The sequence below is a fragment of the Lepus europaeus genome, chromosome 7, assembly GCF_033115175.1.
Source record: "Lepus europaeus isolate LE1 chromosome 7, mLepTim1.pri, whole genome shotgun sequence".
Taxonomy (NCBI): domain Eukaryota; kingdom Metazoa; phylum Chordata; class Mammalia; order Lagomorpha; family Leporidae; genus Lepus; species Lepus europaeus.
The window spans coordinates 51,853,319-51,877,985 of record NC_084833.1 but is presented as its reverse complement, the minus strand read 5'-3'; the positions used below and the strand labels follow the sequence as shown (position 1 = coordinate 51,877,985).

At 52.4% G+C, this 24,667-nt stretch overlaps 1 protein-coding gene across 7 annotated transcripts in view; it reads left to right on the top strand.

The window, feature by feature from the left end:
* Positions 1–24,667, top strand: part of BMAL1 (basic helix-loop-helix ARNT like 1) — a 108,786-nt gene that overhangs the window by 67,759 nt on the left and 16,360 nt on the right. For 3 of the 7 annotated variants that reach the window (XM_062196471.1, XM_062196472.1, XM_062196470.1), the window contains exons 3-13: positions 5,184–5,312; positions 7,699–7,823; positions 8,388–8,535; positions 9,012–9,032; positions 10,633–10,671; positions 10,972–11,013; positions 11,985–12,142; positions 13,780–13,859; positions 20,050–20,142; positions 21,948–22,065; positions 24,415–24,564. In XM_062196471.1, the coding sequence (XP_062052455.1) occupies positions 8,396–8,535; positions 9,012–9,032; positions 10,633–10,671; positions 10,972–11,013; positions 11,985–12,142; positions 13,780–13,859; positions 20,050–20,142; positions 21,948–22,065; positions 24,415–24,564 (841 nt within the window). In that variant the 5' untranslated portion in view covers positions 5,184–5,312; positions 7,699–7,823; positions 8,388–8,395. Of the gene's footprint in view, positions 1–5,183; positions 5,313–7,698; positions 7,824–8,387; positions 8,536–9,011; positions 9,033–9,088; positions 9,320–10,632; positions 10,672–10,971; positions 11,014–11,984; positions 12,143–13,779; positions 13,860–20,049; positions 20,143–21,947; positions 22,066–24,414; positions 24,565–24,667 lie in introns of those variants that run through there. The other 4 variants (XM_062196474.1, XM_062196473.1, XM_062196476.1 and 1 more) reach the window with 3 other exon arrangements.

Here is a 24,667-nt window from a genome sequence, read left to right as displayed (position 1 = left end):
GAGGATGCTGAATCCCTGTAGCCACCCTTGGGAGCTGTTCAGGGCTGGAATTCTGCAGACTCCTCCCCATCAATAGTATTGGGGGTCATTTACCACACAAACTTTGCAGGGTGCCCCAGATTCACATATCTTGCTACTCGTGAGACACTCTCAGCTGACTGTGCAAGCCCTGTAGCTCCAAATGCGATCTCTTTGATTTCAGGGCCCCCAAGCATCTACAGCTACCAGTGGGATTGGACACACAGGTGTCCCCTGGTCCCGAGGGCTAGCACCTTTCCAGCTGAGGTCCCACTGCAGATACTGCTCTGGTTCCCACAGAACCTTCACCCAGCTGCCCCAGGCTACCAGGCAAATGCCTGCAGCACCTCCCTTGGGCCCCGCCTCCTCCCTGATCTCTCCTTTCACCGCCGCCTCCTCCTCCTCCCCACTGGCCAATAAGCTTGCACCTCATCTGTGCCCCACAGCTGGAGAAAAATAGTCTCTCCTCAAGATGCTTGACTGCCATCTGCTGGATGGCGTAACACATGTCTCGCCAGGACACACAGGCACCTCCTGGAGTCGGGCAGTGCGATACTGCTCACGCAGTGACAAGCCTGGTCCAGACTGTTGCCACACTGCCATGTGTTTATTTCAATGCTTATCTCTCCAGCTGCGCTGAGGGCGTCTTGAACATAAGGACTGCTGAAGTCTCCCTTTATCCACGTTGGCCGGGCTTCAGCTAGGAGCTGGAAGTACTGTTTGAGTGACCCTGGTGCAAACACCTGCCACCTTAGGTTCAGGGTCTGTGGTCTCACTCAGTGATGGGTTCTCTACATCCATGTGTTCCAAAGCAAGGCAGCCCGACTCCCCCCAGAATGTCAGAGGAACCAGACAGGGGCTAGCCTCCGGCCTCTGAACAAAGCAGGGAAACTGGGCTATCTTTCCCTCGGCAAGTGTTGAGGCAGACCCAGTGTCATGGAGAACGGGCCCAGGGGCCGTCTGCAGTGTCTCTTTGGGCAGGGGAAGGGAAGCAGGACTTCCAGACCATGTGCTGTGTTGGGGGCCTGCTCCTCATAGGTTGTGGGGTTGCAAAGGTGGTGACACAGGTGCCCCTCCTGGGGAGTTGGAGGTTTTGTGGAGAACGTAGGTCACTGAGCAAACAACTGTGGGGGGTAGAAGGGGTTAAGAGCATTGATTCACTATTGTATGTATTTTCCTAGGCCATATCCCATTGTTAGGTAGCATCATCGAAAGCTGGTGTCTGAGTGACATCCTGAGCTTCACGTGTGTCTTAACTCTACCTAGCTGTCCCACTGGGGGTGGTGGAGGACAGGAGGGGAGCCAGGCTTTCACTGGGCCTCTGTGGATTTTATTATTTTTATTTGAAAATCAGAATTATGGGGAAGGATGGGGAAAGATATCGTCCAACCACTGGATAGCCAGGGCTGAGCCAGGTCAAAGCCAGGAGCTTCATCCAGGTGTCTCACGTGGGTGGCAGAGGCCCAAGCACTTGGGCCATCTTCTACCACCTTTCCCAGGTCATTAGCCTGGAGCCTGATTGGAAGTGGAGCAGCCAGAACATGAGCCAGCACCCATGTGGGATGCTGGCATTTCAGGTGGCTGCTTTACCCACTGTGCCACAATGCCAGCCCCTGGGCCTCCATTTTGAAAAGGGAAGCCCTCTGTTCTTTCACAAAGCTTGTTCTCCCTGAGGCATTCAGCACATCGCCACTCAGGCCCCATAGAGAGACTCTCCCCATAGCTACTTCTTGCTCACATCTGTCCTGAGGGACTGACCGATGTACTTCCTGGTCTTACAGTGAGGGCTGTGTATGTCCATCTTTGCCATGGCTGCCAGGAGGCTCAGAACTTGTTTGCTCAGTTCCCATAGCTTTCATGACCCAGGATTTCTTATGATTTCCCGTCATTCCTTCCTCAGGAATGCTTGTGTTTTGTTTTGCTTTGCTCTTGTCTTTGTGTTTTACTTTTGGATGTGGTATTTGAAGGCAGGATTTGTAGCAGTGTGGTAATTAGAAGCACCAGCAGTGAAGTCACACTTGGGTTTCAGTCCCCACTTGCTAACTGTGCTGTCCGTAGCAACATGTACCATTGCACTTTTTTTTAATATTTATTTATTTGAAAGCATTACAGAGAGAGGTCTTCCGCTGGTTCACTGCCCAAATGGCTGCAACAGCCGGAGCTGCGCCAATCTGAAGCCAGGAACCAGGAGCTTCTTCCAGGTCTCCCACATGGGTGCAGGGGCCCAAGCACTTGGGCCATCTTCTATTGCTTTCCCAGGCCAGAGCAGAGATCTAGATGGGAAGAGGAGCAGCAGGGACTAGAACCGGCGCCCAAATAGGATGCTGGCACTTCAGGTCAGGGCGTTAACCTGCTGTGCCACAGCGCTGGCCCCACTATTGCCCTTTCAACCCTCAGTTCCTCACCTGGAGACCTGGAGTAATGATGGTCATGCACAGATTGTTGTGGAGTTCAGCTTGTCCAGCATAACGTCGTTGTCCCCTTTCCCTCCTCCTCACCTGGCTCTAGGGGCCTAGTCTTTATTTCCTCCTTCCCACCTGTGTCAGCAGCTTCCGATGGGTCCCACAGCCCTGGTCGCTAGCCTGACCCACTGTCCCAGTGTTCTGGGCCAGGAGATTCCTAGGGCACAGGGCTTGTGAGCTCTAAAACGGGAAAGTCCTGGGCGAGCAGATGAGTGGGTTACAGCTCCGCACGGCAGTGCCTTACGGTGGGAAGGATTTCAGTCTTCCTATCGCTGCGTCCTTCTGGGGTCCCAGTCGCTGGCCCTGGGCACAGACCGAGGGCTGGGGGTTACAGGTCCTGCTGGAGAGTTGCTCTCATTCATCCGTTCATCCGTCAGGATGGGTCGCAACACGGGTGGGCCACAGGGTGGGCGCTTCACACAGGGAGGGCTGTGTAGCTTTGACCGTAAGTCCCATCTCCCGGGCTCCCCTCTCTTGTCTGGTAGCCTGTGGGTGCTAGTGCAGGGAGGAGGGGAAGGAGAGAGATGGTGGTCTGCAGTGGGATGGGTTAACTTTTGGGCATGGCAGCTTCCTGTAGGTGGTCTGCTTCCCCTAGCCGGCCGGCAGGTCTCCCCTCCCCACTTTGGGAGTCGCTAGCTCGGAAGTGGACACACCTATGACCCCCCACCTCCAGGACCACAGGCCAGGTGCTGCTGAGTTCATCCTCAACACGCACCACTTGGATGGCTGTACCGGGGCCGCACCCGAGGCCAGCCCCAGCAGGGGGACCTCTCACTGGTTCCTAAGGTTTCTTGGGTCCCCACCGCCTCAGCTCAGCTTCCTTTTGGCAGTGGTTAGCATGGAAAAGAATGGGTTTTTGTTTTGTTGTTTTATTTACTATTCTTGTATCTAAGTGCACCTTCTTGGAGTGAAAAGTTTTCCAAAAATAACATTAAGTGTCACAGCTGCCTTACCTTGTCTAAGACTTTCTGAGTTTTGCTTCACAAAAGGTATGTCCACACCTGCGTTAGCAGTTATTACTTCTGGAAGCACGGTCGCTGGGAAAAGGGATGTAGGTAAGACTCTTCATATGGAGTCTGGCACGTGGAACTTAGCAGAACCGAAATCCAAGCTCCAGGGAAGTGGGGGAAAGAGAAAGGACGTGAACTTGAAGTTGTTCATTCACTTTGCATTTGCTAAGTACCACCTGGAGTGAGGTGTGGGGTGGGACCGGGGAGGCACCCACAAGCCAGAGCCTGGACGTGCCAGCTACTGCATGAAAGCCAGGAGTGACCTCTGGGTGTGGAGGAGCTGGCACCAGGGAGGACAGGAGCATCTCACCTGGCTGCTCCAGGAGGCCATGTCAGAGGGACTTCACTATGGCTGGGTGGCTAAGGAGGGCTGCACCTGCCCAAACTGTGGGCCCAGCACAGGCCGGGTGCTGCTGCGAGCTTCGCTGTTGTGGTCTGGCCAGAGCTTTGGACAGCTGACGGACAGCTTGGGCTGGAGACTGAGCGAGGGCTGATGTTTTCTGCCAGGCAGTTTGGGATTCTGTCTGGAAGGCTCAGCATGGAGCAGTGATGCCACGGTGTGTGTGTGTCCTATCTCTGCCTCAGGGCTGGGCCTGGAGGGCACATTGGCTGGACTGAGGCAGGGGCAGGAGACCAAGGGTGGCAGCTAGACCCATGTGTCCCTCAGAGGGCAGAGAGAGTCCAGCGTGGATGCCTGGCTGTTGATTTGGGGACTGGGAGGATAGCATGTAGCCCACATAAGGAGTCCAATGTGGGCAGAATTATGTACGTTAGCCTGGGGATTTTGCATCTTTTTGCTGCTATTGCATGCATTAAGGCTGGGAACTAGCAGGTGCCCAGTCTGGGGTGAGTGCCCCAGGGAAGCTTTCTCAGTCTCACTGTCCAGCCCCTGAGGGACCTTTAGGGTGCACTACAAGGGCACGCGAGCCAAAGAGGGCGGGCATTAGCCAGCATGGTGGGAAATGCCGCTCACCTCACCGCCAGATGCCAGGGAAGCCCCGCGGGAGAGGTGAACTTGCCGTCAGAGCAGGCCTGCGTGAGGAGGCCCAGGCGATGCTTCTCTTCCTGGGAGCAGGAGGCAGCGAGGGGGCCTGTGCTGCCAGTGATGCTGGAGGCAGTGTGTGCCCGTTCACCGTGGGTTTCTCTGCCAGCTTCCTGTGTGCCGGGTGTGGTTGAGATTCACAGAGGTTTTCTCTAAGTGGCCCAGCTCCCTGCCAGCAGCTGGTGTTTGGTTCTGGCCTGCTGCTTTCTAGAGCCGGGTTCGCCGCTGTCGCTGCATGACCACCCTCCCTGGGGAGAGTTGTGGGGCAGCTTCGGGAGGCCATGCCCCTCGAGCTGTGTGACTGTGTCTGGCTCATCCCTGTCTCTGTAGCACGTAGGGAGCAACAACATGGAGTGACTTCACGATTTGAATGAGTTCATCTGCAGGAATCAAGGAGAGCATCTGCCCCAAACGGTGACTGCAGGAGAAATGAACACAGTTACCTTCCTTCCCTTAGGCCACGTCCAAGAGTCCACTTTTGGTGGCTTGGAGGGCATTGTGTGTCACAGCGTCTCCTGCACCTGCAGTGTGGCTCTCACAGGGAGCCTGGCCAGTGCTCTCGCCCACGCCTCCCCTGCTCTACGAGGTTTGGGACTTCACCTGTCCCAAGGTGACCTGTCTGGGTTTTCTTTCCCCCGGTTCCTGCTGTAGGCTTTCGGAAGAACTTGACGGGCTGACAGGAAATTACAAAACATGAAAATCGCTTCGAGGTGACCAACAAATCCAGCGGTCCCTCGGTCCTCGCACGCTGGCTCTGAAGTTTACCAACCGTGACTTCAGGTAATGAATAACCACACCCCCTCCCAACTGCAGCTCGAAGGGCGTGGCTGGTCTTCCTTCCTCTCGGATTCTCCCCAGAATCTGAAACTTACAATACTTTGCCACATGCGGTCATTTGGCTGCTCCAAAAGATGGGGTGAGGACACTGGGGACACCCCATGTCTGGCACACAGCCCAAGGGGGGGTCAGAAATGGGGCAGTAGTTGGAGGGAGATGGTGGTCAAAAATGCATGATATTTCCCACAATGGGAGTTACGTAACTCATGTCTTTCTCTGGATGGGAATGACCCTGGAGCGTGGGGAAGTTAGATGATGCAGGCCAGGGTAGGGGTTGGGAGGGCTCTGGGCTGTCATGGCTTTGAGTGGTGAGAGGGAGGGGTCCAGGCGTGGAGTGAGCACGGGGTCCTGCGGGAACAGCCGCTGGGCTGCCGGATGTGCTGCTGGCCTCTTCTCAGTGGAGTAAGAGGCAGAGGCACTGGCTGAGAGCGAGGACTGGGGAGATGCTGGAGCTCGAGGAGAGAAATTGAAGGTGGTGGTAGCAGCGTGGGAGAATCAGTGGCCGGGGAGTGAAGGGATGCTGGGGAGCACCGAGGCCTTTGTGCTGTGTTTTTCCAGCCATGTTCAGTGTGCAGGTGAACATGGGGTGGGAAACCAACGTGGTAGGAAATTAGGACATACATAGACACAGGGAAGACAGAGAAATGTCCATACTTACATGAGCACCATCAGTAATAATTTTAAATGCAGGTGAAAACAATGAGGGGTTGTGGTTTTCTTAGTTGTTTATTTGAAAGAGTTACGGGGCGGGGGGTGCAGAGGCAGAGAGAAGTCTTTTATCTGCTGGTTCACTCCTCAGATAGCCACAATGGCCAGTGCTAAGCCAGGTCCAAGCCAGGAGCTGTGAGCTTCATCCAGGGCTCCCATGTGGGCGCAGGGACCCAAGGACTTGGGCCATCTTCTACTGCTTTCCCAGGCCATAGCAGAGAGTTGGAGTGGAAGTGGAGCAGACAGGACTCGAACCGGCACCCTTATGGGATGCTTGTGCGCAGGCGGTGGCTTTAGCTTCTACGCCACAGCACTGGCCCTTCCTTTTCCTTCTTTTTTTCCCCTTCAGATAGATAAGATTTCACATTATGGATAGAAATTCTTGGAGCTGGTCTAGAGCACAGTGTTTCAGTATGTTCTGAAACACACAAGTGGGGCCAGCACTGTAGCATAGTAAGTTAAGCCTCTGCCTGCAGCACCAGCATCCCATTCGGGTGCCGGTTTGTGTCCTGACTGCTCCACTTCCAATTCAGCTCCGTTTATGGCCTGGGAAAGCAGTGGAAGATGGCCCAAGTGTTTTAGCCCTTGCACCCCTATGGGAGACCCGGGAGAAGCTCTTTGCTTTGGATCTGTCCAGCTCTGGCCGTTGCAGCCATTTGGAGTGAACCAGCAGATGGAAGACCTTTCTCTCTTTCTCTCTCCCTCTCTATCTGTAACTCTACCTCTCAGATAAAATGAATCTTAAAAAAAAAAAATGCAACATGTGTTCCCCTTTGACCAGTCAATCTTACTCTTTTTTATTTTAAGATTTATTTTATCAGGCAGGCGCCGTGGCTCAATAGGCTAATCCTCTGCCTGTGGTGCCGGCACCCCGGGTTCTAGTCCTGGTCGGGGCGCTGGATTCTGTCCCGGTTGCCCCTCTTCCAGGCCAGCTCTCTGCTGTGGCCTGGGAGTGCAGTGGAGGATGGCCCAAGTGCTTGGGCCCTGCACCCCATGGGAGACCAGGAGAAGCACCTGGCTCCTGGCTTCGGATCAGCGCAGTATGCTGGCCACAGCGCGCCAGCCGCAGCAGCCATTGGAGGGTGAACCAACGGCAAAAAGGAAGACCTTTCTGTCTGTCTCTCTCTCTCACTGTCCACTCTGCCTGTCAAAAAAAAAATTATTTTATTTATTTGAAAGGAAGAGTTACAGGAAAAGAGAAATCTTCCATTTTCTGGTTCACTCTTCAGATGATCACAATGGCTGGGGTCAGGCCAGGCAGAAGCCAGGAGCCTGGAACTCCATCCAGGTCTCCCATGTGAGTGGAGGGACCCAAGTGTTTGGGCCACCTCCCACTGCTTTCCCAGGCACATTAGCTGGGAGCTGAATCGAAAATGGAGCAGCCAGGACTCAAGAGATGCTGGCATGTCAGGTGGAGGTTTAACCCGCTCTGCCACAATGCTGACCCCTAGTTCCACTGTTGAAAAAAAGTGTGTTCTGAGAGCAAGATAAAATCTCAAGTGCCTGGAAACATATACACAGAGATCCTTGCTCAGCAGTGCTTATAAACGTGCAAATCAGTGTGCAGCTACCCTGCAGGGGCTGGTTCCCCAGTGCTCACACTCACCTTCCCATTCTGCAGATGCGGGAACGTGGGCCCAGAGAGAGGGAGTGACCGCTCCAGTCACGTCACCTGGAGCCAGGACCCCTGACTGTGGCCAGGGCCCGCCCTCCTCACCTGACTTTGGCGTTGGAGTCCCTTGTGAGGTACGTGGCCTCTTTTTGGAGCCAAGTCACTTTCAAGCTTTTAAACTAGGAATTCTCAGAATGTTTGGCAGATGTGTGGACAGTGACTTCGTTGCATTATGCAAGACTTTCCTTGGGTACGGAAGACAGCCAGTAAGAAAGACAGGGCAGACCTGACCTGGGCTCGTGACGGGCACTGGGGTCTCCTGCGTCCCAGGCGGGACTTCCACTCTAGGAAAGAAAGGCTCAGAGTGCAAAGACAATGAGTAAATCCCATCGACTGATTTCTTTGATCACAAATGTATTGATGAGAAGAAATAAAATTAGGACTATCAGAGGGCATCGGGGACACTGGGCCCCTTAGTGGGACCAGTGCAGGGTTGTCACCCCTGGAGCGTGGGTACTCGGCTTCTCGGGGCTTTTGGGTCTTCTCCAGAAAACGAACAGGGGACCCTCCATGGCCCGTGTTCACCCTTGCCTTTCCTCCACGTGCCTGCGGGCTGGGGGTTGTGCGGTGTGCTAAGCCAGTTCCGTGTGCCTCGCAAGAGCACATCGAGATAAATGCCCTCCTGGTAACGATTGCAGAGCTTCCCATGGCGGACCAGAGGATGGACATTTCTTCCACCATCAGTGACTTCATGTCCCCCGGCCCCCCGGACCTGCTGTCCAGCTCCCTCGGCTCCAGTAGTGTAGACTGCAACCGCAAGCGGAAAGGAAGCTCCACCGACTACCAGTAAGGCCCCCGGGGCTCGTCCGCCCCTCGGCAGGGACCATCCAAGGCCCAGCTTCTCCCGGACCAAGGCCTGGGATACAAGAGCTGACCCCCAGATGGCTGGGTTTGCCTTTATCTTCGCCTGGATTGTCAGTACGGGGGCGCCTCCGGCACCACGGAGTGGGTCACATCCCCTCTCGTCCCCCAACTGTTCCATGTGTCGCCTGAGAGCCAAATTGTACCTCTTATCCCTTCTTCCTTTGCTCCTTTGAGCAGGAGGGTGAAGGCTGTGGATGTAATCTCAGGGGTTTCAAGGAGACTTGGCCTGAGGCCTCCTGTGAGAAAGACAGCAAGCAGCAGGTGCTTGGTGCGTGGCTGTGGATTGAGTGCTCGGAGGCCACCTCGGAAAACAGTGTAGGGACATTGCGATCGTCCTGAAACATTATTGAAAGTAGTGTGTACCTGTTGTATTAAATAGTATTTTTGTTTCTTTTTAGACTTGATGACTTTTCTTTTGAGTAAGTAAATTTTCACACCTGCAGTCAACTCTCCTATATCTGTCCAAACGCTTAGGGCATAAGGCAGTGTAGCTTGTTCAAAGGCACGCTTTGTTTTGCTGAGGCAACTGTGTGGATCTTACCCCTGTGTCCACTGAAGAGGTTTTCCTTTGTTTACTGAGGGAAAGGTCTCCCGGGCAGCGCCCCACCCCCCAGCAGATGTCCTTTCTGCTGAAGTTCATGGGTCGGATTTGGGCAGCACAGTGGCTGGAGGTCAGATGCCCACTAGGAGTTGCTATGATTAATATGTAGGTTACCCCAGAGTATGAAGAGAGCCAATGCCCAGGGGATGGAGAGTGGGTGTGAGGACCGTGAGGGTGTTCTTCCCGGCAGAGAACAGATGGACACACCCTGAGCCAGAGGGCAGCTATCTATGCCATGCTTGTCACCACCCCAGGCCCTGTGGCTTCCCACGTGGAGCCCAGTTTGCAATCTTCTCTAATTTGAGAAGACAGAACCAGTGAAGCAACCAAGATCCATTTCCCTAGAGCTGGGATCTGCCAGGGTCACCTGGAACCGCTCCCCTAAGATGATTGGTCTGTCCTCGAGGACAGCTATCCCGTGGATCCAAAGGGGAGGGGTGGAGCTTGTTTTCCAAGGAATCCTGTCTGATTTCTTGTGAACCTAAGGGCTGGCCAAAGAAACTCTGCCCTGAGGAAAGCAAGACACCTGTGTGGGAATGGCTGTTCTAGAACGCGGCCGCGTGAGCGATGCTCTAGGAACAGTTGTTTGTGCCCATGAGGTTTCATTGTTTGAAGGACCCCATTCCCTCCTTGGCTATGAAGAAAGGAGAGAAACCCAGGTGGCAGTCAGTGGCCTCCTCATAGCAGGCCAAGAGAAGGGTCAGGGCTGAGCTGGGGGGATTTGGAAGTCCTGTCTTTGGGAATGTCGGTCAGCTTCCTGCTGAGCCACAGGGCATCAGGTAGCTTGTGTTTCTAGGGCCTGTGAAAGGGAGGCAGATCTTGCCGTGACCCTGTGTGGCCCCAGCCCCACTACTCCCCTCCATCCCGATTCCCGAAGCCTAGGATTCCTACCCAGCTGAGAGGCAGACGTTTGGTGGCAGGGCCTTTGAAACACTGCCTGGGGCTCTGTTCAGTACTTCTCTGTTAGTACTTTCATTCCCCTCCTCTCTTCACCCCTCCCCTCCAAGTAGATACCTATGCACACGTGTCTTTGATGCTTGATATGTTTTGCAAATAGAATCAGCTCCATTTATCCAGAATGCTGGAGGAATGAAATGTTGTAGATATTTGAAGAGTTTCTGTAAACACCATATATTCTCAGTTTTCAAACAGGATAAGGTAAAATTTATGTTAACACCCAAACTCTGTAGAGACTATATATAATTTTATTTCATAATCTGGAAAACCGTTCCAGGTACTACAGTAAGTTCAAGTTCATTGTTTCTGTCTGGTTTGCTATTATCCATCATTAATCAATACTAAGGTTACTTGAGCTTTCTGGCAGTTTGATTCTGGATAAATGAGAGCTTTCTGTATGATAGCGAGCTATTCTGTATGTCTTCATTGACACACAATCACGTTCTGTCTTGTTTTTCCAGAGAAAGCATGGACACAGACAAAGATGACCCTCATGGAAGGTACCACAAACTTGGTCATTTGAACTTCTATATCCCTGTAGCTGTTTTCTTGCATGGTTACAAACTATATGACATGGAGCCGGTTCCTCCCAAGTCCTTGGTTAGAGAGAGCCTGCAGGTTCAAGGCTGTCTCCCAGCATGCCCCCTCCCCAATGTGGGTAACAAGTGAGAGCCCCCGTGTGTCTGTAGAGAAAGGACAGGGGCCAGGCAGGAGGAAACAGGAGTGCATGGCGGCCATCCCCTGCCCCCTCCCCTCCTGCCAGGGGATTGCATTTTGATCATCTGCTTTCTCCCCTCCAGGTTAGAATACACTGAGCACCAAGGCAGGATCAAAAACGCGAGGTGAGTTTGGACCGCATTTCCTCTACCATCTGTCCGGGTTCCGGCTGCGGTGCGCCGAGAGCTTGGTCCCTGGCCTGTCTATATGTCCGTAGGGAACAGGGTAGCGGGGAGTGGGTCCCCACACGACGTCACCACCTGCCCTCTGCTTTCTGCCTTTTCTGTCGGAGCACATTCAGCCTATAGGGGACTTTGGAGGTGACAGGAAGTCACTCAGGGCTGAAGTCTCCCCCGAGTCTTGAGCAGACTGCTCCTCCCTGACTTGAGGGCCCCCGGAGGATGAGGTACAGGGGAGGATTCCACTTGCCGTGCTTGGCGGTCCTCTTCCCGTGGAGTCCCAGTGCCCACACACACACAGCCAGGGGCTGCACAAGTTGGCTGGCCTAATATCTCTAACAGTCGGTTCCGTGGGCGTGTAGCTGCCCCTCAGTACCCCTAATAGGAAGCCCGGAGACCCGGAGGCAGTGTCTGAACGCTGAACCATGAGTGGTGGCACTAGTGCCCAGGGACCTGTCTGGCTCCGAAAGGAAGTGATGCCACCCACAGGCCACACTGCCCACTCCTCCTGGACCTCAGAGACAGCCCACCAGGGACGAGGCCCTTGCTGTGGCTGTTCTGGGAAACCTCCACCTCCCTTCTCTCTCTTTCCATTCCCATCTCCAAATCCTGTTTCACAGGGGCTGGGAGGGGAAGCAATGAGGAGAAACTAATTGAGTTTGCTCAAAAGGACAGTTTATGTAATTCTCTTCCATGATCCTAAGGATGAGCTAAGCGTAAGAAAACTGGTACAGACCTGGCAAGGGGGGCGTTCTAGGGGCTGACTGGAGTAGAAAAACCTGATTGGAAACATTGTGCAAAGTCTGAATTGGCCTTATCAGATGAATATTGAAAAGTTACAGTTCATTTATTTTTGTCTTCTTGTTGCCGCTGGGTTCTGTTTGCTGAAAAATCGCTGTCCGCATTGGTGTGTTCAGAGAGGCTCACAGTCAGATTGAAAAGCGGCGCCGGGATAAGATGAACAGTTTCATTGATGAGCTGGCTTCTCTGGTTCCCACGTGCAACGCCATGTCCAGGAAGCTGGATAAACTGACCGTGCTGAGGATGGCCGTTCAGCACATGAAGACGCTACGAGGTGAGACCCTGGGCTTGCTTCACTGTCCTTCTGTCCTTGTTCACAGATGTTACCACCCTCGTCTAGAATGTTCCTCAGTGCCTAGGTACATGTTGATTACATCGAAATCCGTAGCTGTGAGGTAGTTACTGAGCCTGCGTGGGTCTCGAGATGCAGTTTTGCAGGTCGTAAATCTCTGGAGCGTCTAAGGCATTGTGTCGTGCGTGTCCCCAGGTGTGTCTGCCATTGGGCTACATGCCTATCGGGACCCTGAGGAGGTCCCATCTTGTGTAGATGTGGGTGCCCCTGGATTCCACCTCAACGGTGGTTTAAATCAGAAACGCAGGTGCACACAGTGACACACAAAAGGCGCTTTCGGTTTTTCAGAGTAATTTGTTACGGTTCCTTTGTGGAGTGCGTCACTGATGGCTCCTGCTGCGTTTCGTTGCCAGGATGGAGCACTGATGGTGTTTTCATCTTCCTGGAATTTTCCCCAGCCAGGCTGACTCTGTGAGGGAGGCACTAGCTTCCTTCTTTTCTGAGTGTGGGGAGGGTGAGAAAACAGAGGCAGAAAAGTGGAAGTGACTTTTCCAGATCGCAAGAGAAATCTGAAATGTATCAGGCATTTCAGTGAATGCTGTTCTGGAATTTTCCATAGCTAGTCTTGGACGACTGGAGGAAATTGGAAAATGGACGCTCATTCTGACCTCTGACCTGTGTCATAAAAGAATTTGTCTTTAAACTTGCACGAGGCCAGGAGATAAAAAGCTGATTTTGTCTGACTTCTGATCATTATTCAAAACTCTAAATGCTGTATCCTGTGCTCAGAGAATGGCATTTAAAAGTTTATGTCAGCAAAGGCGATGAGTTAAATTATTAGAAACTAATTTCTATTAAAATGGAAGAGGAAAGTGGCAGATCTCAAGCTATACGCAAAAGCAGAGCTATGGATCAGGAGTAGAGGCCCTGAGTTAGTCTGTATGAAAGTCACAAACACATGGAGTTGATCGCCTGCCCACCTACTCTGAATTGTCCATTTCATCCTAGTCCTTCTCTATTCCACTCGCTATCTGCACAGGCCAGGTCTTTGGCTGCTGGCATTTTGCCAGGTATCGCTCTCCAGACGGCCAGTCCAATTTAAAACCCAAGGCTCGCCCTCTCTCAGCCCAGGGAAGCTAGTCCTGCGTTGAAGGAAGCTACGCATTTCTCTACATTGCCAGGCACCTTTAACTGGCCCGAAAAAGAGAAACCCGCAGTAAATAGCTTCTGCAGCGCATTTCCCCAGGGCCTGGCCTGCAGACTGGATGATTGCCAAGGACGTTGCCACTGGTGGCTTGGGGGACTGCCGGACAGCCTGAAGGGGCAGGGTGGGCCTCCAGGGGCCACTGCCAGTTTCTTCTAGAGCCACTTTCCTTCTTAGAGGCAGACTTTTCAAAAACATTTTCTGTTATCTCTTGGTTTTCCCTTAAATGAGGAAAGCGAGCTTAAATTTCCTGTGTCCAAAGCCAGATTAGTGCTGTCTCAGTTAAGGAAAAAGAGATGAAATTGAAACCCCACGTGGTAGGGACTGGGTCCCATCCCAGATGGCTTGAGGCGAGGAGTCGAGAGAGATGCTATGTAACCATCAAGTGTACTAACTCTTTCTTTTTCCCTCTAAGGTGCCACCAATCCATATACAGAAGCAAACTACAAACCAACTTTTCTGTCAGATGACGAATTGAAACACCTCATTCTCAGGGTATGTGGCAAATATGGGATTGTTTTACATAGCATTTACATAGCATTTATTTATTACTTACGTGTACATTTCAGAGTAAGAACCAGCATGTGGGAATCTGATGTCTGAACAGGGACCTTTTATACCTGTGTCTTCTCTTGGGTCTCCACCTTTTTTTTTTTTTAAGATGTGTTTCATTTTTTTAAAGATGTGTTTCATCTGTCACTGTTTCAGACAGCGACAGAGAGAGAGTGAGCAAGCTTCCATCTACTGATTTGCTTCCCAAATGGCCACAATGGTCAAAGCTGGGCCAGGCTAAAGGCGGGAGCCTGGACCTTCCAGGTCTGCCACATGGGTCGCAGGGGCCCAAGCACTTGGGTCATCTTCAGCTGCTTTCCCAGGTGCATTAACAGGGGTTGGAAGCAGAGTAACCAGGAGACAAACCAGTGCTCCAGTATGGGATGCTAGCGTCGCTGGCCGCCAAACCCACTGCACGACAATGCCAGCCTCGATTCTCCACATTTACCTTAACTGTCTGGACAGGCTTCGTATTCCTTCCACAGAACCTTCCTCTTCTTCTCTGACCTTGCTTAGGCAGAAGTGGAAGGTCTTTGCTACTGTGATTTTAAGTCAGAAGAGCCGGATTTTGTTTAAAGTAGGTGGGGTCAGGAACCACGCTCCTGAATCTTTGGAGACTCTGTCTTCCCCTGGCTTAACCACTGCTGTAAAAAGTTCCACCTAAGTCTGTGTGACAGTCCCATCAAAACCACAAACCTAAAGGGGAAACCAAGGAGAAGAGGTGGATGCTTTTGCCTGCTTGGCTTGGTGCTGGTGCTGCTTTGTCTAGTCTCTGCAGCAAGCTGGTGGAGGTGGCTCCCTGTACAGAAGCAGGCTTCTGTTGGCTTCCGTACAGAATTAGGTCTGCACAGGTGCCCAGGTGGGCTGCTGGGAAGAGTAAGATTCACCTGCTCTGGACTCGGAGTATGTCTCTTACACTTTGGAACAAGAAAACCAGGAGCCACCTCCACCTCCCAGAGAGCCAAGGCGGCCTTATCTCCCGCGCCCTCTAGGAGCCAGAGCAGAAGTCTGCAGAGCACTGGGGCAGGAGCCAGTCCAGCTGGATTTTTGTCACCGTCGCCCATTTTCAGCTCCCCCTGGCTCCGCCACTCCTTTGATCTGGCCTGAGTACTCTCTGCAGTGTTCTCTGGCCATCCCCTCATGCTGGGCTCGGTCAATTGGGAAAGCTTTCAGCTGTAAGGGACCGAAGACCAGATGGATAACAAGGGTTTCATTTTTGGGGGTAAAACTGGTCCTGGGCAGGTTGTGTGGAGTTACTGCAGTGATTCAGTGAGGTCAGCCTGAGCCAGGCTCTGTCTGTCATTGTCATCTTTTTTTTTTTTTTTTTGAATTATTTTATTTATCTGAAAGAGTTACAGAGAGAGGTAGAGACAGAGAGAGAGAGAGGCCTTCTATCCACTGGTTCACTCCCCAAATGACCGCAATAGCCAGAGCTGAGCTGATCTGAAGCCAGGAGCCAGGGGCTTCTTCCAGGCATCCCATGGAGATGCAGGGGCCCAAGGACTTGGGCCATCTTCTACTGCTTTCCCAGGCCATAGCAGAACGCTGGATCGGAAGAGGAGCAGCCAGGACTAGAACTGGGGCTCACATGGGATGCCAACCCTGCAGGCAGGGGCTTTAGCCCAATGTGCCACAGCACCGGCCGCTGTCCGTCTTCTTACACAGGCTAATGAAGAGCTGAATCAGAAGTGGAGCAGCTGGGACTCAACTTGGCACCCATATGGGATGCTGGCAGTGCTATGCCACAGCGCTGGCCCCGAGCTGGGTTCCTTTTTATAACGAGGTGGCTATGTCCAGGTTGGCACTGTGGTATAACAGGTATAATAGAAACCAGCCACCACCTACAATGCCGGCATCCCATACGGGCGCCAGTTCAAGTCCTGGCTGCTCCACTTCTAATCCAGCTCTCTTCTTGGTCTGGGAAAGCAATGAAGGATAGCTCAACTCCTTGGGTCCCTACACCTGGGTGAGAGAGCTGGAAGAAGCTCCTGGCTTTGCATTGGCATAGCTCTGACCATTGCAGCCTTCTAGGGAGAGTACCAGCAGATGGAAGACCTCTCTCTCTCTCTGCCTCTGCATTTCTGTAACTCTGCCTTTCAAATAAATAAGTAAATCTAAAAAAAAGATGGCTATATCAGGTCTGTGTAGTCAGACCAACTGAAAAAAAGGAGAGATGCGGGAGTCCAGGCTGCTGTCCTTCTTATCAGAGAGGGTGTGCCTCCCCTGGAGGTCTGGGTCTGGACTTGAGCTTACTGGGAGTATGTTACTTGGTCACCTCTAGCTGCTGAACAGGGTGAGAAGCAAGTATGCAGATTTTCCAGTCTCCAGAGTGGAGTTGGGGTTGGGAATTGCCCCCTCCCCCATCAGCATTTCCCAAACACACCTTCTGGAGCCACATGCATTGCTGAGTTTCCATCGAGAAGTGGCTCTCACAGCCCGGTGCAGCTCCTCAGCCGTTTGCTGGTTGGCCTCAGGACAGCTGGGGCTGAGGCTCCCTCGCCTAAGAATCCGTCCTCTCGATGCCACATTCTGGGTACCTGCAGTACTCCTCTCCCCGGCTCCGGCTCCCTTATACACGAATGCTAGGTCTTTACATCTTGTGTGGGTGGAGCTCATGGTTTTGAACCAAGATGGGATTATTATCCCTACCAAAATGGCCCAGAGACACTTGCCGAAAGGATGGGCACGCCTCTGTGCCTTTCACTCTTGTGTATTCACAGCTCAGAGAGCATTCTAGCATCCTGATGCTTGGCACTGTTCTAGGAATATGCAAATCAGTGATGACCCCTTCAGGGCGGGGCCCAGTCGTCCCAGCCAGTGACCACCGTGGGTGCTCGGTTATTCTGATACCCACGTCTGCCCTCCCTCGGGGCCTGTCCACAGACACGTCCTCCATCCCACAGCGCACGTGCTGAGGCTGAAACAATTGATGTCTGCAAGAGCTGCTATCTGGGCTGGCTCCAGGCGGTCACACAGGGTCCAGGGTGGGTGGGATTCTCTGCTGTCACCCTCAGGAAAGTCGTAATATTTTCACACAAGGGTCCCAGCATTTTCATCTTGTACTGGGCCCTGAAAATTACGTAGCCGGCCCTGATGGTCCTCCTGCTGCTTCTATGCTTCAGCAACAGCCTAAATGCCAGGGTGGCTGCAGGGACCAGCCTCCCGCTTCCCTTCACCAACGCCAGTCTAACAGCTTCCTTTACCGTACTTTATTATTATTTTTTAAAGTATTTATTGATTTGAAAGGCAGAGTCAGAGAAGGAGAGAGAGATCTTCCATCCACTGGTTCACTCTCCAAATGACCCCAACAGCTAGGACTGAGCCAGGCCAAAGCCAGGAGCCGGAATCTTCTTCCTGGTCTCCCACATGGGTGCAGGGGCCCAAGGACTTGGGCTGTCTTCTACAGGGACTCTCCTAGGCACTTTCTCAGGGAGCTGGATTGGAAGAGGAGCAGCTGGGACCCGGACTGGCACCCATATGGGATTCTGGCGCTACAGGCCAGGGCTTTGACCTGCTGAGCCACAGCACTGGTCCCTTTACTGTACTTGAAGATGTCTTTCATAAGCTGTGGTCAGGGATTGGCCACCCTTGTCGGTTTATAGCTAGATTCCCTGCTTCCCCGTGTTTCGCAAGCCTGGCAGACCCCAGCAGGGCTCTGTCACGTGTGGACGTGTTCCCCAAGAGCAACCTGCCCCTGGTCGGCCCTCACGGTATCCTCACCACCTCTGCTCCCCGCTGTTCCCTCGTGCCCGGCCCCTTCCCCCACTGGCCTACTTGCAGAGTGCAGTGGAGTCCTCCCTGCATTGACTGCATTCATGGGGCTCCGGAGCCAGCTCCCTTTCCCCTGCCCGGGTTGAAATCCACTTTGTGTCTCAGTCCAGGCCTGTCTCTGCCCAGCCACCCCCTGCACTGCAGGCTGCCGCCATCGCCTTCTTCCCAGACACCTTTCCAGCCACCTCGCCACGTCAATGAAAAGCCTCAAGCCTCTCCTCTTGTGAGATGGGAGGCAAATGAGGAAGTTATTAATACCTCCCTTCTCACAGAGTGAGGCTTCCAGCAGAGGGTGCCCGGAGAGAGGCACTCCTCCCTCACTGTCATCCCTTGCCCCCAGGCCGGCTTAGCGACCTAACTTAGGAAAGGATCCTTCTAGCTTCCTTCCGGCTGGGTGGCCTGCCAGGTGCACACAGGAGCAGCAATCTGTTCCCCTCCATCCCTCATTCCCTGGCAGAAGCAGGTGTACCAAACCTTTACCTCCTGGCACTTGCATTCATTTCCTAGTTCTCTGAATTAAACTGTACCCCAAAAGTATTTTGTGGAGAAGGGCACAGAGTTTCTCTGGATTTTTCCAAAGAACAGACTGAAGGTTAGTAAACAAAGCAAGAGATTGGCCCACTGTGTGGACCAAAGGAGGGAACAGAGGCCTAAGAGCCAGGAGCACCCTGCCTGTCACTAGGAGAGCCCCAGCAGAAGCCATGGTTGTCCCTGTCCATCTGCACAGCTGGGGGTGGGAGCCACACACACGGACGAGACAGAAGCTCTCAGGCTCCGCAGCTGTGGTGTGTGCCGGCTTCAGTCTCCACTAGACGTGCTGCTGTCTCTGTACCTGTCTCTATTGGCGCTGCACACTTTACCTGTATTTAAACTGAGGAAGGAGTAAGAAGAAGCTAAGGAGAGTAGAGGGAGCTCTTTAGAAGAGTGTTCTCAACATCTGGACTGGTTTCTTTATCAAATTACTTGTTTGAAAGGCAGAATCAGAGAGAAATTAACTGACTGATGTTCCATCTGCTGGTTCATTCCTTAGATGCCCACAGCAAGGCCAGACCAAGGCCAGGAGCCTGGAACTCCATCCCGGTGTCTCACATGGGGATCAGGGACATAAGTAATTGAGCCATCAACTGTTGCATCCCAGGCTGTGCATTACTGGGAAGCTAGATTGGAAGCAGAGGTGGACTCAAACCCAGGCGTGCCGATATGGGATGCTGGTATCCAAGCACCCCTGAACTTACCACACCGCAACAGCCTCCCCTGCAGTGCTGTTGGGCTCTCACTTGAGTGCTGCTGGTCTGACATGGGGCTGCATCACGGGTATTGTTTTAAAAAATCCCCCACACCGATGTGGCTCAAATGCACACAGGGTTGAGAACTACTGCTCTCAAAAATTTTCTCTTGATTCAGGACTGGGATGTTTGTATTCTAAGACAGGGAAAAGGAAAGTAGAAGTTGCCACTTAGATTCTTCAGTTTAAAGGCAGGTAGAAATCCGAAGTGCCAATAAAGACAGGAGCACGTCTGGTGGAGACTGAAGCGGGCACGTAGCAAATGCAGCTCCTGAGGGCTTTGCTCTCTTCCACATGTGCGTGACTCCTACCCACAGCTGTGCAGATGGGTGACCACTCAGCTCCTCACCTGCTCCATGCTGGCTTTGTTTGTTTGTTTTTTTAGAAGAGAGGTCTTCCATCTGCTGGTTTTCCCCCCAAATGGCTGCAATGGCCAGAGTTGAGCCAATCCAAAGCCAAGAGCCAGGAACTTCTTCTGTGTCTCCCACGTGGGTGCAGGGGCCTTAAGATTTGGGTCCTGCACTGCTGTCCCAGGTGCACTAGCAGAGAGCTGGGTTGGAAGTGGAGCAGCCAGGGCTCAAACCGGTACCCAAATGGGATGCCAGCGCTGTAGGCCAGGGCTTTCATCCGCTGTGCCACAGTGCCGGTCCCCCCATGCTGGCTCTTTGGACTCAGCTCCCCACTGGCTGATGTGTTCAAGATGGAGATGTTCAGGGAAGGTGGTGGCTGAGATACTGGAGAAGGGAATCCAGGCTTAGCTTCTACAGTTCTCCATAGCGTTCATTCATTACAACAATGAAACATGATTCCTTGCTGACTTCTTCGAAATGGTTTGTTTAGTTACTCTTTCCTTGTAATCATTCAGTGCTCTGTGGATGTATGTGAATATCCAGGCAGATGTCTGTTTGCCTTGGGGAGAGCCTCTTCCCATCAGGTGTTTAAGTATCTTGTGGAACTGTCGATGAATGTTCCTGTGGTTGGGATCTTTGGGAAACAAGTCCTTGATTTGCTGTCAGCGTGATGACAAGTCATATTTCCTAAAGTGTGATAACTCGATTATCCATTTCTCCTGATTAGGCAGCAGATGGATTTTTATTTGTCGTAGGATGTGACCGAGGGAAGATACTCTTTGTCTCAGAGTCTGTCTTCAAGATCCTCAACTACAGCCAGGTATGGTCCATGCTTCCACTGGTTGTGGGCAGCCTCACGACAGAGATAGCACCATTTCTCAGAATATTACAGTGTATCTCACTCATGAAATCCTTCCTCCAGGAGGATTTAACTTCTCAATAGAGAAATTAATTTAAACTTAGAATATGTTCCATGTCTTTCCCCTCCCACCATTGGAAGATAAAGCCAGGAGCTTCTTCCAGGTCCTCCTCAGGAATGCAGGGCCCCAGGCACTTGGGCTGTCTTCTATTGCTTTCCCAGGCCATAGCAGAGAGCTGGACTGGAAGTGGAGCAGCCAGGACTCGGAACTGGTGCCTAATAGTTTGTTGGCACTGCAGGCAGCACCTTTACCCGCTAGCCACAGCGCCAGTCCCGACTTTGTTACTTTCTTACTGCTGCAACATAAACATCCAACAATTATGGGAAAAGGGTGAGAAAGATAGGAAGGTAGTTGTATACCAGAGAGTAAGAAACTTGAGAATCCACCCCATACTATTGTTGTTATTTATTTTCATTTCATCTGAAGGCAGAGAAAGAGATCTTCCATGGTTCACTCCCTAAACCGCTACAATAGCTGGGGCTGGGCCAGGCTGAAGCCAGGAGCCGTAATCAGTCCAGGTCTCCCACATGAGTGGCAGGGATCCAAGTACTTGACCGTCACCTGCTACCTTTCCGAGTCCACATTAACCCAGGCACTCCAGTATGGGATGTAGGCATCTCAAGGTGCCTCTGAATAGTTTGTTTAAAAATGTATTTATTTGTAAGGCAGAGAGAGAGAGAGATTGATCTTCCATACATTGGCTCACTCCCTAAATGTCTGGAACAACCAGGGCTAGGCCAGACTGAAGCCAACAGGTCTCTCACTTATGTCTCTAACAGGGTGGCAGAAACCCAACCGTTTGGGCCTCTCTGCTGCCGCCCAGGATGCGTTAGCAGGAATCTGGATGGGAAGCGGAGTAGCCAGGACTCAGAGTAGACATACCAAGAAAGGACGCAGGCACCCCCTCACGGGCTCAGCCCACTGCACCGCAGTGCCTGCCCTAACTGCTGGGCCAATAGCCCCGCCTCCCCATCCTGCACTTGCAGTGACGTCAGCCCTGTCGAAACTCATGCTGCTCTAAAAGTGGATTACAGTTACCTAGGCCTTTTACGGCTGTTTATAAGAGCACGTAAGAGTAGCACTCATGACGGCCTCAGGAGTGAAGCTTTTCAAGTACCGTGTCCCCCAGAGTCAGTCAGTCATTGATTCCTCCACTCACTCATTCATTCACAACTAGTGTTTGCACAGGAGCTTGGTAGGCGGAAAAACTGAATCCAAGTGACATTTATATAAATAGAACTAATGTAAATGTAATGCTTTTTAACCTCAGAAAAATCAAGCAGGAAGTTTTTTTTTCATCTCTTTATTAAAATAAGGTGACAGAGGCGTATAGGATGACATAACTTGAGAACCGAGGGGCTTAATGGCAGAGCAGGAGTGAGCCCACACCCTGCATTCCTCCTGGGGGGAGTGTGTGGGCCTCAGAAATACATGAGAAAGAATATCCATGGCTCAAAGATTCTTGCCTTGGGGGTGCGTGAGCTGTTACTGTAATTGAGACTTTCCCCCTCGGTGTTCATCAGAATCACCCTCTCAACGCCTCCTTCATTGTGTTAATCTAGACAGAGGTTCGCTTGTGAAATGTTTGAAATTCTTAGGCTTAAAAATATGAAATGAAGGCGCAGACATACAGGCTGTGCACTTGTTGCATAATTTATGTTCCGCACCCGGCTAACCTGTCATTTCCAACATTCCGTCCTCACAGAACGATCTGATTGGTCAGAGTTTGTTTGACTACCTGCATCCTAAAGATATCGCCAAAGTCAAAGAGCAGCTGTCCTCCTCCGACACTGCGCCCCGGGAGCGACTCATAGATGCGAAAAGTGAGTAGAGGAGAAGGCGCCCCGCAGTGCCCTTCCAGCGCAGGGAACGCGATGTGTGGCCTCAGCCCCTCTGCCTACAGCTGCTATCAGTGGCTGAGGGCAATCATTTACATCCTCTGGGTTTGTTTTATTTATGTAGAGAAGAAAAAAAAAAAACAAACCTCAATGTCCAAATGTTTTGGGAGGAAGAAGAGCTCTTTTCACTTGATCCTTCCTGGATTTCAGTCAATTTTTTCAGACTCTAGAAATTCCCACTTGTGTGCGCCTGAGGATTCAAGGGCTCTCCCCGCTTTGATTCATTCTCCCTGAATAAATTAGCTCTATTTACCTGCGTGGCACACATGTAGCCTCAGGAGATAAAAGTAAGAATATTTCTGATATAAATGTGTTTCTTTGACCAGAGTGTTTGCTCAGTAGATTAGCTCCTGGCTTCCTCCTTACGGCAGTGGGGCCACTGTTCACGCACTCCCTGGATGAGGCTGTGGCTGCCTGCCCTCCGAGTGCCTCCCGTAGCCCAGTGTGGACGCTGGAGGCAGATTGCCTGGCTCACGTCCTGGCTCCGCCCTCCACGAGCCATGTGACCTTGAGCGAGTTGCTTAGCCTCCCCACGCCGCAGTTTCCTCAGCTGCAGAGCGGCACCTATTTGTGGGGTTCTTGTGAGGACTGAATATGCCGGTACACTAAATGAAGAACTCGGGCCAGGTCCCAGCACAGAGCTGTGTCGCCTTGGCCCAGCCTGCTCCCACGCTCTCCACGTGAGTCCCCGAGGGAACCACCACCGAGGAACACATGTGTAAAACACATCCTTGTACACATCCTTTTCATGAGGGCTCTTGCCCCTCTGCCTCCTGGAAGTAAAACGTGCCCCTGAGCCTGTGGCCCTTTGTGGTCTGGCCTGGGCGTCTTTCCAGTGGCCTCGAGAGGAGTAGATGAATGGTGTTTGGCCCTTGCCCCGGAGCTCTTACCCTATGGTCAGGGAGATGAGGAGACAGCACCTTCACAGTGGCAGGTGCAGCCATAGAAATAGATCAGACAGAGCGAGCAGGATGAGCCATCCTCGTGCGGGTGTGGGCACAGGCTTCACCCAGAGGAGAACTGGGATGGGTCTGCCGGGTAGGAAGAGAGGAGAGGAGGCGTGTAGACAGGCACAGAGGTGCTGAGCTGAGTGGACTTCTTGGTGCTGTTGCAGTAGAATGCGTGTGTTGGCTCTGGGGAGCTGGACCACGAACACCTTTTGCTCGTTGGGGATAGTAGAGGACTCTGAGCCGCAGGTGGGGCAGGCTTGGGTGGGTGTTGTGGGGGTGCTCACCGAAGTGGCAGTGTGGGAGGTAGACTGGTGGGGAGGACACACAGGAAGAGCCCCACTTCAGCCTGGTTGCTCCGAAGGTGGTCAGGGAGTACTCCCCTCCAGAAGTGATCGTAGCGCCGGGCACCGGCACTGAGGAGTAGCCTTGTGCTGCAGGGAGCCCCTGTGTGTCAGAATCCCGGGGAGCTCTCCAGTGCACTCGTGCGCCACCTGCAGGCTAGTCAGGGTGATCCGGAACAGCCCAGGCTGAGAAACTACTGCGGAATTCAAACATGAGCCACATGTGCAGTTTCACATTGTTCTGGCAGCCACATTTTTAAAAAGTTTAAAAAAAAAAATGTAAAGTGATTTGAATAATACATTTTTTCTAGCCCAGTAAATCTAAAATATTACTTTAACATGTCATAATTATAAAAAATTAGTAAGTGCATTACTTTTTTTGGTACTAACTCTTTGAAATCCTGTGTGCATTTCACCTTTAAAGCGACTCAGTTCGGATAAGTCACAGTCAAGGGCTCAGGCACTGCCCTCAGCTTAGCAGCTATATCAGCATGGATCCCAAGTGGAGCTCAGGAATGTGGATAACCCCCCAGGGGATTCTGGCCCAGGCCAGGGTGGGGACTTGGAGCCACACGCTTCCCGCTGTCTCGCCCTTCCCGCCAGTGCCAACCTTCCTTCCTCCTCTGGGAAGCACAGGCTGCCCTTGCCATGTATTGGCGTCAATCACACACCCCCCTGTGTGTTCTCCATCTTTTCTCCGTGCGCTTCCGGTTCCCCATTTCAGTCAGGAGCTCCTGGTTGTGGATACCACGCTGTATTTCTCTGCACGCCCCCCAGAACACCTAGTCCATTCATACATGATCTGATTGGCAGTGCATCTATGCGTGGTGCATCTTCTGAGGCCCGTACTGGGGAGCAATGGTGTTCTCAGGCTCCGTATAAGACATTGAGGCGTTAAGGAAAGGCTCGGCTCAAGGTCGCACCGCCCCTCCTGACGGACGACACTGCGCTCAGTTTATCACGTTTTGTGTGTTGATTTGCAGCTGGACTTCCAGTTAAGACAGATATAACCCCTGGGCCATCCCGATTATGTTCTGGAGCACGGCGTTCTTTCTTCTGTAGGATGAAGTGTAACAGGCCTTCCGTAAAGGTGGAAGACAAGGACTTCCCCTCGACCTGCTCAAAGAAAAAAGGTAACCACCTCACACTTCACAGTCCCGGACAGGTGAGGCTTGCTTTCTGCAGGGGCGCTCCCCACCAGAGCCGCAGGGCTGCACCCAGGGCCCTGCTGGCCCC